The following is a 12,688-nucleotide window of genomic DNA, read 5'->3' on the forward strand; positions in this document are numbered from 1 at the left end:
ATTTACACAGCATTCACACACGCAGAACACTTTCATTGTACCTTTTTCATTTTTATTTTCATCATTTCATCTTCTCGTACAGTCATTAAATATCCATTAAATATTGGAAATATAATATTCATTCAATAATTTGTATATTTTCTATATTAATTTATTAATTAATTTATTTATATTATCATTTATTTATTCATTTATGTATATCATCCAAAAAAACAAGAGAGAGAGAAAGAAGGGGGGAGGGGGAAGAGAGAGAAAGAGGAAATTAAAAAAATTATTGTAAAATTTGGATTCACCGACAACGCCGTGTTTCGCTGTCATCATAATCATACATTATTTTCTCGAAATGGCCAATCGAATTAACAAGCATTTCTCCGTGCGAGGAACCGTGGGAGTGCAATAAACACATCTTCGCGGATACCGTGACCGATGAAAGAACGTCCTGGTGGGAGGGAAAAACTCTCTCTCTAGAGCTCAGCTGATCATTAAAGCTGCCGTTGGCACAGTCAAACTTTCACGCTCGGCGATACGCGAGCTTCGCGAGCGTGTTTGTGCCACGCACGCCAACGCTATCGATTTCAAGGTCCGCGCTTTCGATACGCCGCGATACCGTCCCGCGAGAAGCGCTCCTCCGCTGGCTGCGCGATTCAAAAATAAATTGTCGATAAATAAATGGAGAGGGCAGAAATACCGGCAAAAAGTTGGCTCGACACACCAGGGGGATAGGATATGTCGCAGTGGGAATCGTGTCAGCGTAACTGAATTTCTTCGCGATTCGTGCTCGCGGTTGACACTTCAACCGATAGCCCTTGTGTCCCGTCGACGATTCAATTATTCGCATTCGATCGTTTCAAATCGCTCGGAGAGAGAGAGAGATTGTTCGTGTGTGGGTGCGGCGGTCGTTGAGTTACAAATTTTGCGAGTTTAAAAAACGTTAAAGAATAGGGGTGGAGAGAGAATACATTTACGATACACGATTACAGTCTCCCTGTTTGCAAATTAGATCGGCCAAGATTGGCTGCACCTCAAGCTATTCAAGATATATTCAGTTTGAAACGATTCAAATAGTGCCTAGAGATACCTGAATCTGGAAAGTGAATGAAAACACATGTGGTAATGATACCGCAGGTGATAAACGACGAAAAATAATAGCAAGGATATTTCCAGGATCGCGCATACGAGGCGTGCGTTATTAGTGAAAGTCGTGTACGACGGTTTGAAGATCAAGTCTCGCGTGAAAGGGGTAAAGAAGGTCAGACGAAAGGATGGATAAAGAGATCCTCACCTGATCGAAGAAAGGAAGAGATAATTGAGGGGAAAATTGAGAGGGCGGTGACGTTCGAATTTCACACACACACGACATCGGTAAGAGATCGGTTTAAAGAGCCGTAGCGTGTCGAGAGCCGCTCGTCATCTTCCACAATGCAATACTTCTCCTCGAATGTCGAGTCGTAAAAAGGAAACTCGAGTGCTCTCTTAGGCGACGTTGCTCGACTCGAGAGAAAGGATCCGCGGAAAGAGATATACGCGAGATCACACCCGAGCTCTCTTCCAGATCTATCGGGAGTAAAAATAAGATTCGCGAAGAACTTTTGGATCGGATACTTTTGTAAAAGCGCGACTTGTCGAAATGCCATAGCGGACAGGAAAAAGCTATCGATAATAAAAGATACTTTTAATCGGCGATTTTTGCTATTTGAAAATATTTCAAGCGCGTCGTGATTCAGCGAGGATTCGGAAAGGGAATAAAGAGAGAAACGAGGCATTGAATGTAAAACGTACACATACAAAACCAAAACGTACAATAAAAGAGTGCATACAGAGTGCAGTGAAAAGCATCTCTCACGCTGGATACGCTTTTATGTATGTTTTTCCAGCTTTTAAGCCACAATAGAATCAATCATGAACGAATTAAATTTATATCTGTTCTTTCAAGCCGATGATAAACGTTATACATGTTGACGAAATTTGTAGAAAACTCTTAGATAAACAGATTTATATAATAACACTCCGTATATGTATATAATATATATTTAGTATTAAATATTACAATATCCTTTTCCGCTATGTGTTACGATAATTGTCATCGCGAGATATCAAGGAGATCAAAAAGGTGTAAGTAAGAATTTAATGATAAACTTCGGGAAGTCATCAGCCATATCATCAGCCATCTAATATCTTTCAGCATCCGTAAAGATACCGAAAGTGAGTCTTTCTCTCTCTCTCTTTCTTCGTTACATAACTATAATTCATAAATCTGCATAATCAAAACTTGTTTAGAACAGGAATTTATGCATCGAGGAAGAAAGCGAGATTGATCAAGAGGGCAACGAGAAATAGCTTCTTACACAATCGACCAACTCTATTTCCTCTCAACTAGGAGGAGAGAGAGAGAGAGATTAGAGAACATTTTATTTCCGGTCAATCTTTTATTCGAGAGAGTCAAAAGAATTCAATTCGTTTAATGGAATCTTATAAAGAAGATTTTCGCAAAAGATCGCGGTAGTTGGAGGAGTAAACTTGACGCACAAAGCGAGATTGCATCTTTCAAACCGTTCACGCTTGCCAGAAGCGAATGAGGATTGAAAGAGACGAAGTCTCGAGTGGCTGCGATTCACCATAGACATTCAAATTTCAGGCCGGCTATCTTCTTTTGGACGGTGCATTAGAATGACAATGGGTTGTTTAGCTTGATGAAACCACCTGTCTGCAACTCTTTTCGGACTATTATATCGGTGTGTTTCGGGAGGGAGCGATTGCCGAAACGCGCGAGCGAACACAAGGCGGAGGATGCCCGCGGAATCCGCAGTCATAGAGACGACCGGTGATCGGTTGAGACGCCTTCACGACGAAACGACCATCACGGAACGATCGCGATTTATCGATTTGCCGCCAACTGGAGCGTAAGGAGACCCCTTCTCCCCCCTTTCTTCATCTCGGTCAAGCAACAAGAATACAGATTTCTCGCTTCGTCGATGCACAAAGGAGTTCGTGACGAAAGGGACGCGCGTTCGAGCGTAACGTGACTATGTCCGCGGTGCAAGATCGCGAGACGATTGTCCCTCTTTGTTGAGATAAGGTGGTATATCGTGACATATCCTCGCCGCGTGATAAGAGCGATCGAAGCGTCCAATCGATTTTCGCGAAGATGACGCGCCAACTCGCCCTCCTCCTGGGCATCATCGTGTTAATCGAGCCCCTGCTAGGATACGACGTCCTCTTGGCCACCATGGGTGGTACCAAATCACACACGGTGCCCTTCGTCGCCCTTGGTAAGAGCCTGAGCTCGCGGGGCCACAACGTCACGCTGCTGAGCGCTTTCTCCGGTCCCGCAGCGAATAATGGGCTTCACGAGCTGGTGCCGTCGATCCTCGAGGTGATTTACGATCCACTCCCGCACTAACTCGATGCCCCTGACCCTGGGTAAAATCGCGATCCCCAGAAACCACCGCGAGCTATCGTTTTCCTCCTACGTCCAATTTGGCTCTTGACCTAGCTAATTTTATTACACGCGGTGTAATTTACCGTATCAGCCCGTCCGCTTATACGATCCTCTCCTTCATTACCTCTCCTTTCTTAACTCTCTCATCTCTACGGACTTTTTTATTTCGTGAGATACGGGCGGGGCATGCTTCAGTACATTATGGAACATTTCGAATAATATTAAGATTTATATATGCTTGCGCATTGGCCATAAAAATCAAGGGATGGCAAGTCTTTCGAATGTTTTTATGCTCTCTTTTTAGAAGCGATGTAATAATACAGACTGACAAAAAAAATTTTTGTCGAGTAACTCTAATCAGAGTAGATGCTTCTTATAGATCGTCGGCCACAAAAAAACAATGTCGCTGTCAAAATTCCTCCATCACGTCAGATTTTAAAATTATTTTCAATTTTAAGATGAGAAATCAACAATTTTTTTTTAATTTTTAATTTTTTAGTCTTTTTTTTTAATTTTAAAATGAAAAATCACTGATTAAATTAAATCTTAAAAATAAAAATGGCATTGTTTTTTGTGGCCGAAAATCTATAAAAAACATATTCTGATTAGAGTTATTTGACAGAAATATTTTTTTGTTGGCCTGTGTAATCAAAAATTAAAGACAAATTTAAAAGTAATTTATTTCCACTAGAAAAAAAATATACATAAAATGTCCTCGCGATTTATCCGTTGTATCTTTTTTCTCTATAAATCTTCGTGGACGAGAAAGTTAGACTCTAAATTTCGTAATTCGTCGAAAGTTTGACGGATCGAAATTCGAAGTTTTTGGATTAAAGTTCGGACAGACCGAGCTCCGAGCGTAGAAGATTTATGTTATCCTCGGGCGCATAATTCTTACGACAGGCTTACGTCGAGAACTTTACGTCCGAATGGGATCTGATGGGCGCCAGATTCCGGAACGAGCTGCCGATCTCACCATGGGACGCCATGAGGTACGGCTGGGAGTCGTGCGAGGCATTGTTGCGCGACGCGGCGTCGACGGCCGGTCTGAAAAAACCGCATGGCAATCCGCGCGCGCGATGGGACGTCATGGTGGTCGACGGCGCTTTTCCCGAGTGCCTGCTGGGGATCCTCCACGGCGAGAATGTACCGACGATAATGCTCAACACGGTAATAAGCCATTCACCGAATCGCAGAAACGTGACGGAACCCTCCCCGAGTAATTCAAATTCTGTTAGAGCTTCTATCTCGTTTCCCAATCTCGTCTGTCAACAACAGACGAGACTGTCGAATCGACTTCTGCTTGAATTATTTGTGATATACAGACTGTTCCAGGCCAGGTCAATGAAACTTCGGCTTCATATAGGAAATTGAATTTCGAACAAAAAAGTTCTGATAAACATTTTTTTATGGTTTTTAAAAATAATTTTAAAATCGTTCATTTGAAAAAAAAATAACGTAATAAATTTGATGGAAAATTAAATAAAATCAATTTCGTTTAATTCTGATAAGACGTTCAAAAGAAAATAAGTTCAAACGACAACAAAAAAAGCAGAAACTTGAAAAAATCATCTTCCAATGGTCTTTATATAAACTACATTTGCAGTGCAAACATTATTAATATAAAAGTGTCCTAATTAAATTTTGATCATAATTAATTATTTACAGAGAGTTTATTAGCTATAACTTTTTAACAAAGTGTTTCCAAAACTTATATCTATAGGAACTTTTTTGTTCCAAATTTAATTTTCCATAACAAGTTTCATTGACCTAATCTAAAACACTCTGTATATGTATTCATTACATATACATAGATATGAATCATGAACAATTTATGTATAAGATGGATTAATTCGTTCGCAAAAAAAAATTGTAGTTATAAAAGTAAAGAGAGCGATGCAGGATTAAATTGTAATTCAGGATTAAATCGCACCGTACTTTTTCAAAGTACTTTTATCAAAGTGTTTTAAACATGTCGCTATAAATATGTGTACAACATTGGCATGGAACAACATATTTTGCAATGTACATAAGACACTTATTTTTTAATTAATTCTTTTTTAATTTGTTTTTTACCAATGGTTAAATATCGATATGCCGGAAAATGCTTAACAATTTCTGAAATAAGAAGCTTAAAGTTAAATACCTGTAACATTCTTCATCCGAGTCAAAATTCAATTATATATTTTTAACTTCTTACCTACTTTATTTATATATTTTAGAGAATTTCTAAATATATTTAATTTATATACGAGTTGACTGTTTTGTACATTAAATAAACAACAAACAAACAGGTATTTATTGAACGATTAAAAACAAAAGTTTTGAAATAAACGTAAAGTTCTTTCTTTTAACTGCTTGATTCGTTTATTTAAAATTGTGCAACAATATTCAAATAAAATTGTATACAGATATTTATCGTGATTATGTCATGAGTATGGAATGTACAAAACACGCTTATTTGTCGTATCCTCACGTTTTCGTACACAAATGAAAAGTAAACGGCGAATATGTTCACTCGACTGTATGTAACTAATATAACGATAGGTAGTTGCCTCCTTGAATAATTTATATACGTCTCCTCTAGACGTGCTAAAACGATGTCTTAGAAACTGACAAGTTAAACTTTAACTATTCTGTTTGTATATTTCGATATTTCTGCTTTCGTCATTTCGTTTAACTGACTTCGTCGATGCGTGATCACAAGCGAGTTTTTACGATGACGGAATAGCGTCATCGTAATTCTTATTTTACTTAAAAGAAAAAGAAATATTTTTCTTTCCATTTTCTTTTTTTCGCCAAATCAATATTTTCGACGCGATAAAATCAATCGCGTTTTTTTTTTTTTTTGCGTGCATCATTAATGATAGAGACGATATGTTATTACATTATGCAGGTGGCACTGTACAGAGGATCCATTATGCTCCAAGGCAATCCCTCACCGTGGTCGGTGACGCCATATTTCGGCAAAGCGATTACTCAAGATATGAATTTTTTCCAAAGAGTCTTAAATGTGGCATCCCTCTTCACTGTAAAAATTATGCATTGGATCACAATTTCCGTTTACCTTCGGCCGATACTTCAAAAATATCTCGGTGAGCGTTTAAATAACAACACTTGGCGTGTTGCATTGTTGATGTTTTTTTTTCTTTTTTTGATGAAAGTTGATGTACATATAATCGCACAATTGGAAAATTTCTGTTCCCTTGTTAAAAAAATGTACTGGTTAAAATTTTTGTGTTAAATATTTAACACATTCGTGTGTTAATTTAATATATGCTGTTGCGTTAATTGCACTCAAGTGTTAAATTATTAAAACAAAAATTTAATGTAAAAAAAAAAAAATGTAAAAATAACACAATGTGCATCTATTTTTAATTTTACACAGTAGATATGTATTATTAAGGACAGGATTTATCTGTTAAAATTTGCATGAAAAAATGTTGATTTTATTCTAAAATATAAGAGTGAGAATGACTATAGATTGTTAATAACATTTTTCCGAGTTAATTTTATCATGAAAAATATGTTGATTTTACACAAAATTTATTTCAAATTATTTTGAAGTTTGCATTTATTTAAAATATCAACGTAGTATTAGTGTCACCATTTAACATATTATATTAAATTAACACAAAAATTTGTGTGGACCTTGTGAAATTTGGGACGAGTAATATTTATTAAAATTAATAAATTTTTCTGTGCGTGCACATTTTATTTCTAAGATATTCATAAGAATGATAGCAGTGATTTTTGCTTCCAACAGGTGATCAAATACCTGACGATCTGTACAGTTTAACGGCGGAGGTTCCTTTGACTTTGCAGAACAGTCATTACACCGTGGCCGATTCCGTGCCCTACTTGTCTAATGTCGTGAACGTGGCTTGCCTTCATTGTAGACCGGCAATTCAATTAAATTCCGATTTGGAATCCTTTCTGCGACCTGGTAATATATATATATATATATATATCGCAGGCATATACTTTCTTACCTCTCTTTCATTTCCTATTTTTTTTTTTCTGCGTAAAACTCACATTTCTAACAGCTTCCTAAAGCTTTTATATATTTCATAACGAAACTATCGTAAGTTTAAAGAATGACATTTTAAGCATTCACTCGTCCTATTAAATAACACATATCTTTTTTTATTAAAATATATTTTTCTAAAAAAAATCGCGCGCGCTTAAAAAGAGAAAATAGAAAGAAGCAGTAAACTAATGTTATTTCGATAAGTGAGTTTTAGATTGCTTTTAGCATAAGATTCTCATTTAAGCCTTTCGACACGTGACGACATTTCTTGCATAAGGGGCTGTACGCACATATAACAGCTGCGAGGCACAACGGTTATTTCGTGTCATGTTGACGCGATCCTCTGCCCACCAGGTGACTCGTGTGACTGTTAACAAGCGCGCGATAAACATCTCTGGCCAAAATCGCATGCAATACCGAGACTTCGAGTTGAAATTCTTGCGCAGGTTTCGTGTTCGTCTCGATGGGGTCGTCGGTGCAGGCTTCCGGAATGCCGGAGGCTCTACGGCAGATCTTCGTCGCCGTCTTCTCCGCGCTACCGTACAACGTTATTTGGAAGTGGGAGGGTGCCAAGATCAAGGACCTACCTGCGAACGTGAGAACGGCTGCCTGGTGGCCGCAGCAGGAGCTACTCGGACACCCCAAACTCCGCGCCTTCGTTTCCCACGGCGGATTATTATCCCTCCACGAAGCAGCTTATCACGGCGCGCCGACCCTCGTCCTGCCGGTCTTTTGCGATCACGATGGAAACGCGGCGCAAGCCGGTAAATCATTTCCTTCGCGCGAAATTTATACATCGTGGTAAAGGATAAAAATAAATATTGAATAAACTTCTTACCTTCTCGCGATTGAAATGAGGTTTTTAGGCATGCCTCAGAATTATTTAAAGCTAATCAGATTTGCAAAATTCTCACTAAGGGGTGAAATCATCCTTTATACGTATATAGAGTGGCTTTATGCTGTTCTCGATAAATCTTGAAAATTATTTAAGATATTAAAAAAATGTTTTATATGAAAATTTTATGAAATTGAAAATTTCATTTCAAAATAGCTCTAACTACATAAAAATTTTTAAAAATAATTTTTCTGGAAGAATTATTAAGAATAATTAGTGACTTGTGAGTTGAATTGATTAGTTGAGCTAAAAAAGCTTAATTTGTTTTACGGAAATGATCCATCACTGACTACGGAAATATGAAGGTAGAAGCAGGAAAAATAATTTGAGTGTGTTATAATAAATTCAAATTTAATTATTATATTAATTTAAATTTAAAAATAACAACTGCAAATTTAAATAATAATTTACGCGCAATTTGTAAATAACATTTTAAATAGAAGAGATATATAGCCTCGATAAATTATTTATTTTTAATAATTATTTTAATAACTGATTCACTATATTTTTATATATTTATTTGATGCAGAAAAACTGGGTTACGCGTTGATAATGGATCTGGCCAGTATATCCATTAGTGCGCTTCACGAAGGTATACTTAAAGTTGCCGCACTTCACAATAATTCTTATCGAGAGGCAGCTAAGAAGCGAAGCGCGTTGCTTCGCGACCTCCCGATTGATTCTAGAGAATTGGCCACGTGGTGGGTAGAACACGTCGCCAAACATGGAGGTGCCGATCATTTAAAGAGCTCGATCAGGTAATATTTTTTCCATATTATTATCTTTATACGCCCCCGTTCGTATCTTTTTACGAAATATTCTCCGTAATTTTTTTTTTTTCATTTATTTCCTGGAATCTCTATTTCCTTCCTTCTTAGTTTCATATTATATACTTTCATATTATTATGTACCTTCATATTATGTATATTTTTTCTCGTTACTACTTTCTAATATTCCCTTTCATACATCTCATCTTAAAATACCTCGCTCTTTTCTCTTTCAATTTATAAATTTCTTATCCTATAATTTTCACATTTATCAATACTTGTACTGTATTTTCTCTCTAATGTTTCTCCATTCCTTTTATATTATATTTATTTCTCTTTTTCTTCCTCAATTTTCTCTGTGCTAGCTTGTCTTTCTCATTTCTTTTTACTAATTTGTTATTATTTAGCCTCAATTTCTTCTCATTGAAATACTTTTTAATATTTCTATATTTATTCTGTTTCTTGTTTTTTTGAAAATCAAATATGTAGATGTACCTCAATCAATTCTCAATATTCACATCAAGTATTTCAACTAGCTTCTTTAGCTTCTCTTTCTTTTATTCTTTCCATATTTTTATTAAAATTATTAATGTTTAATGTATCGACAAATTTATTGAAATAGATTATATATAAAATGTATTAAGACGTTCGATATAACAAATAAATCTCTGATATTTATGCGAAATTGAAGAAATTAATAAATGAAATTAATAGAAAAAATTAATAAATAAAATACAACGTTTTTCAGATACATGAGCACGTTCCATTATTACAGTATAGACGTCGCAATATTTTATTTATCGAGTTTAATCTTGATAATTTACGGACTCAAGAAATTGTGCTGGCGAGCGGTAATTGGTCAGGATGTTTTCAAGAAGAAAGTAGACTAAGATAGATAATCTCGTGGAAAATTTTTCGCCAAAATTTTATTTATTATATCGCGCATTAAATACGTCTAATTGGGACAAAATGGGAATTATAGAAGAGAGACTGGTTTTTCGATCTAATTTCGCGCAGACTTTTTTTTTTTTAAAGATCTCTAATATATTTTTACGAATAAGTTATTTGTAGTTACTTGTACTATAATAAACTTGTTTAATTTAGCACAAATTAGCTATTTATCTAAATATTTAAGAATTTATAATTTTAAGACTTTATATAGGTACAAATAATAAAATACTTTTATGTTTATATATATATATTTGTTCTCGTTAGGAAATATTTTGCTAATATAACAGGATTTTACCGGAAGATGTTATAGCTGTGGCGATTAAATGACAGCTGCTATAGCAGCAATCGTGATATCGCTTTCTACATTATCTACATTTTCTTTATAAATAACAAATTAAATTTTACACACAAGTTGTTTATCATTATTTCACTTACAAATTTATAAATTATCATATTTTGGTATTTATGATTTATGTGTGTGTGTGTGTGTGTGTGTGTGTGTGTTGCGAGAAAATTTATATTAAAATTCTGTATATTGGAAATATATTGTAAATAAAATAATAAATGAAAATTATATAAATTTTGCAATGCGCGACAAATTATTGAATTAATAATAACTAGTACAAATTCTCAGTGTGTTTACACAAGGAGAAAATTTTATATTACAAATTACATTTTTTACAACATTTAGTATGAAGCTAAAATATAACATTAAATATTTATATAACAAAATTGTTTGCTAATAATTATGCATTTATTTGTGCATCAAAATATTTATTTAAATACATTATATATATATAAAATAATTATTGTTATAAATTATATATATTTTAAATAATTATTGTTATAAATTATATATATTTTAAATAATTATTGTTATAAATTATATATATTTTAAATATTTATTTAATATATATATTTGAATAATCATAAATACTTTTTTTGTAAAATATAATACGTAATATATAGTATATATAACATATATTACAAAAAATATTTTATAATTTTTATCACAATATTTTCTCCGTGTATATAAAAGCAAAGTAAAAAAATATAGAAAAAAGTATGTAGTTACTACACTCAAAGTAGTAATGCTTTTTTCGGTAAAATTATTCAGTATTTCAACGTGTGTAAAAAATTGACAAAGTCATTGTTATCACAAAACTTAATATGCATAATTTTAATATGTAAAAATTGCAACAGAAAGAAAAACATCACGAACAAAGTAAAAAATTCATGGACAATTTTATCAACGAGAAGTATTTTAAAGGGTGAATAATGTTAAACATCAAAATTCGCGATTTTATTTTGCACAACAGAAAATGCACTCTAACTTGTAAGAACTTATATGACGGATATCCACATATATATATATATATATATATATATATATATATATATATATATATATATGTGAGTGTGTGTGTATGTATAAGACAGAAACTGACATTAGAACGTCGCGATATTTCCTTTGAAAAAAAAGAGAGAGATTGCTTTCATGTTAGGAGAAATAAATTATAAGAAAAGAAAAAGGAAGCCAGACGAATAAGACAGAAGCGATCGAAATTGAGACAAACCAGATGTCGACTATCAATCGAGTATACTGCGTCAATTACTCACAAATATTTATCTAAGAAACATTCACGCTATCGCGAATTATCTTATTAGATCATTGTTGATTGATACGGAGGCGTAAAACAAATCACTATCTAACATTATTAATGCGATAAACAAATATAGATCACGAATAAAAATTCAAGAACCTCGCGATCTTGATTGAAGGACAAATAATATTGATTAGAAAATAATCGGAATTATTTAATCGGGATATTTAATTATTATTTAATCGATATAGAATCTATTTTTAAATAATTTAATTTTTCTAGATGATAAAAATGTTTCATCTAACAATTATATGCATATGTCTACAGTATTATATAAAATTAAATTTATTAATTTCTTTCGTATTATTTATAAAATTAAATTATTAATTTCTTTCGTATTAATATATAAAATTAAATTATTAATTTCTTTCACAAAGAGAGATATTCAGAACGTAATAAAAAACTTACAGAGCGTTGAAGCTTCATTCTTATTCCTAGCACGTCGGGCGCCGACAAACTTCCTTTATTCTTAGCTTTCTCAGCACTCACTTCATTTCATGGCACATAAGCACATAATATCAATTTTGTTTTAATTATTTGTGTGCATATAACCTAAAAAAGGCGGAAAAAAAAATATTTATATCAAGAAAATATAAAAACAAAATATTTTTTTAAGTGATTTAACGAAATCTAATTTTTTGAAAACTTTGTATTTTTATAATACAAAAATGATATAATAGTTATACATGCAAATAAAAAGATACGTAAAACACGTCTTTTGTAAGGATCAAAGTAAAATTATATAAGATAATCCTCTAAGTTTCATGTCATATACGATAAATAAAAACAATAAATCGCTTGCTCTGTTAAAATCGAAATATATTCATCAAGCATTTTTTATTCAATTTATTGAATATCTATTTTATTAAAATCCTATACTTTTTTACCATGATATTTTTATTCTACCCATACACAATTCAGAATGTACACTACTTGATGTTA

General features: G+C 33.6%; 1 protein-coding gene and 1 long non-coding RNA gene across 5 annotated transcripts in view; one reads left to right on the forward strand and one right to left on the reverse strand.

The window, feature by feature from the left end:
* LOC126857763 (uncharacterized) overlaps positions 1–12,403 on the reverse strand; it is a 24,199-nt gene extending 11,796 nt beyond the window's left edge. The window contains exon 1 of the long non-coding RNA XR_007688543.1: positions 12,155–12,403. This is a non-coding gene — a long non-coding RNA (uncharacterized LOC126857763). The remainder of the gene's footprint in view (positions 1–12,154) is intronic.
* LOC126857739 (UDP-glycosyltransferase UGT4-like) lies at positions 489–10,635 on the forward strand. 4 transcript variants are annotated; one of them, XM_050607455.1, is made up of 8 exons: positions 489–2,202; positions 2,278–3,373; positions 4,343–4,609; positions 6,336–6,534; positions 7,206–7,385; positions 7,916–8,233; positions 8,894–9,122; positions 9,880–10,635. In XM_050607455.1, the coding sequence occupies exons 2-8, from the start codon at positions 3,146–3,148 to the stop codon at positions 10,019–10,021; spliced, it is 1,563 nt and encodes a 520-aa protein (XP_050463412.1). In that variant the 5' UTR covers positions 489–2,202; positions 2,278–3,145; the 3' UTR covers positions 10,022–10,635. The 4 variants fall into 4 exon arrangements, with proteins under 4 accessions (XP_050463412.1, XP_050463413.1, XP_050463414.1 ...); XM_050607456.1 differs by having other exon boundaries at positions 2,283–3,373; XM_050607457.1 differs by having other exon boundaries at positions 489–2,112; positions 2,636–3,373.
* Positions 12,404–12,688: the final 285 nt, after the last annotated feature.

This window comes from Cataglyphis hispanica, chromosome 22, assembly GCF_021464435.1.
Source record: "Cataglyphis hispanica isolate Lineage 1 chromosome 22, ULB_Chis1_1.0, whole genome shotgun sequence".
Taxonomy (NCBI): Eukaryota; Metazoa; Arthropoda; class Insecta; order Hymenoptera; family Formicidae; genus Cataglyphis; species Cataglyphis hispanica.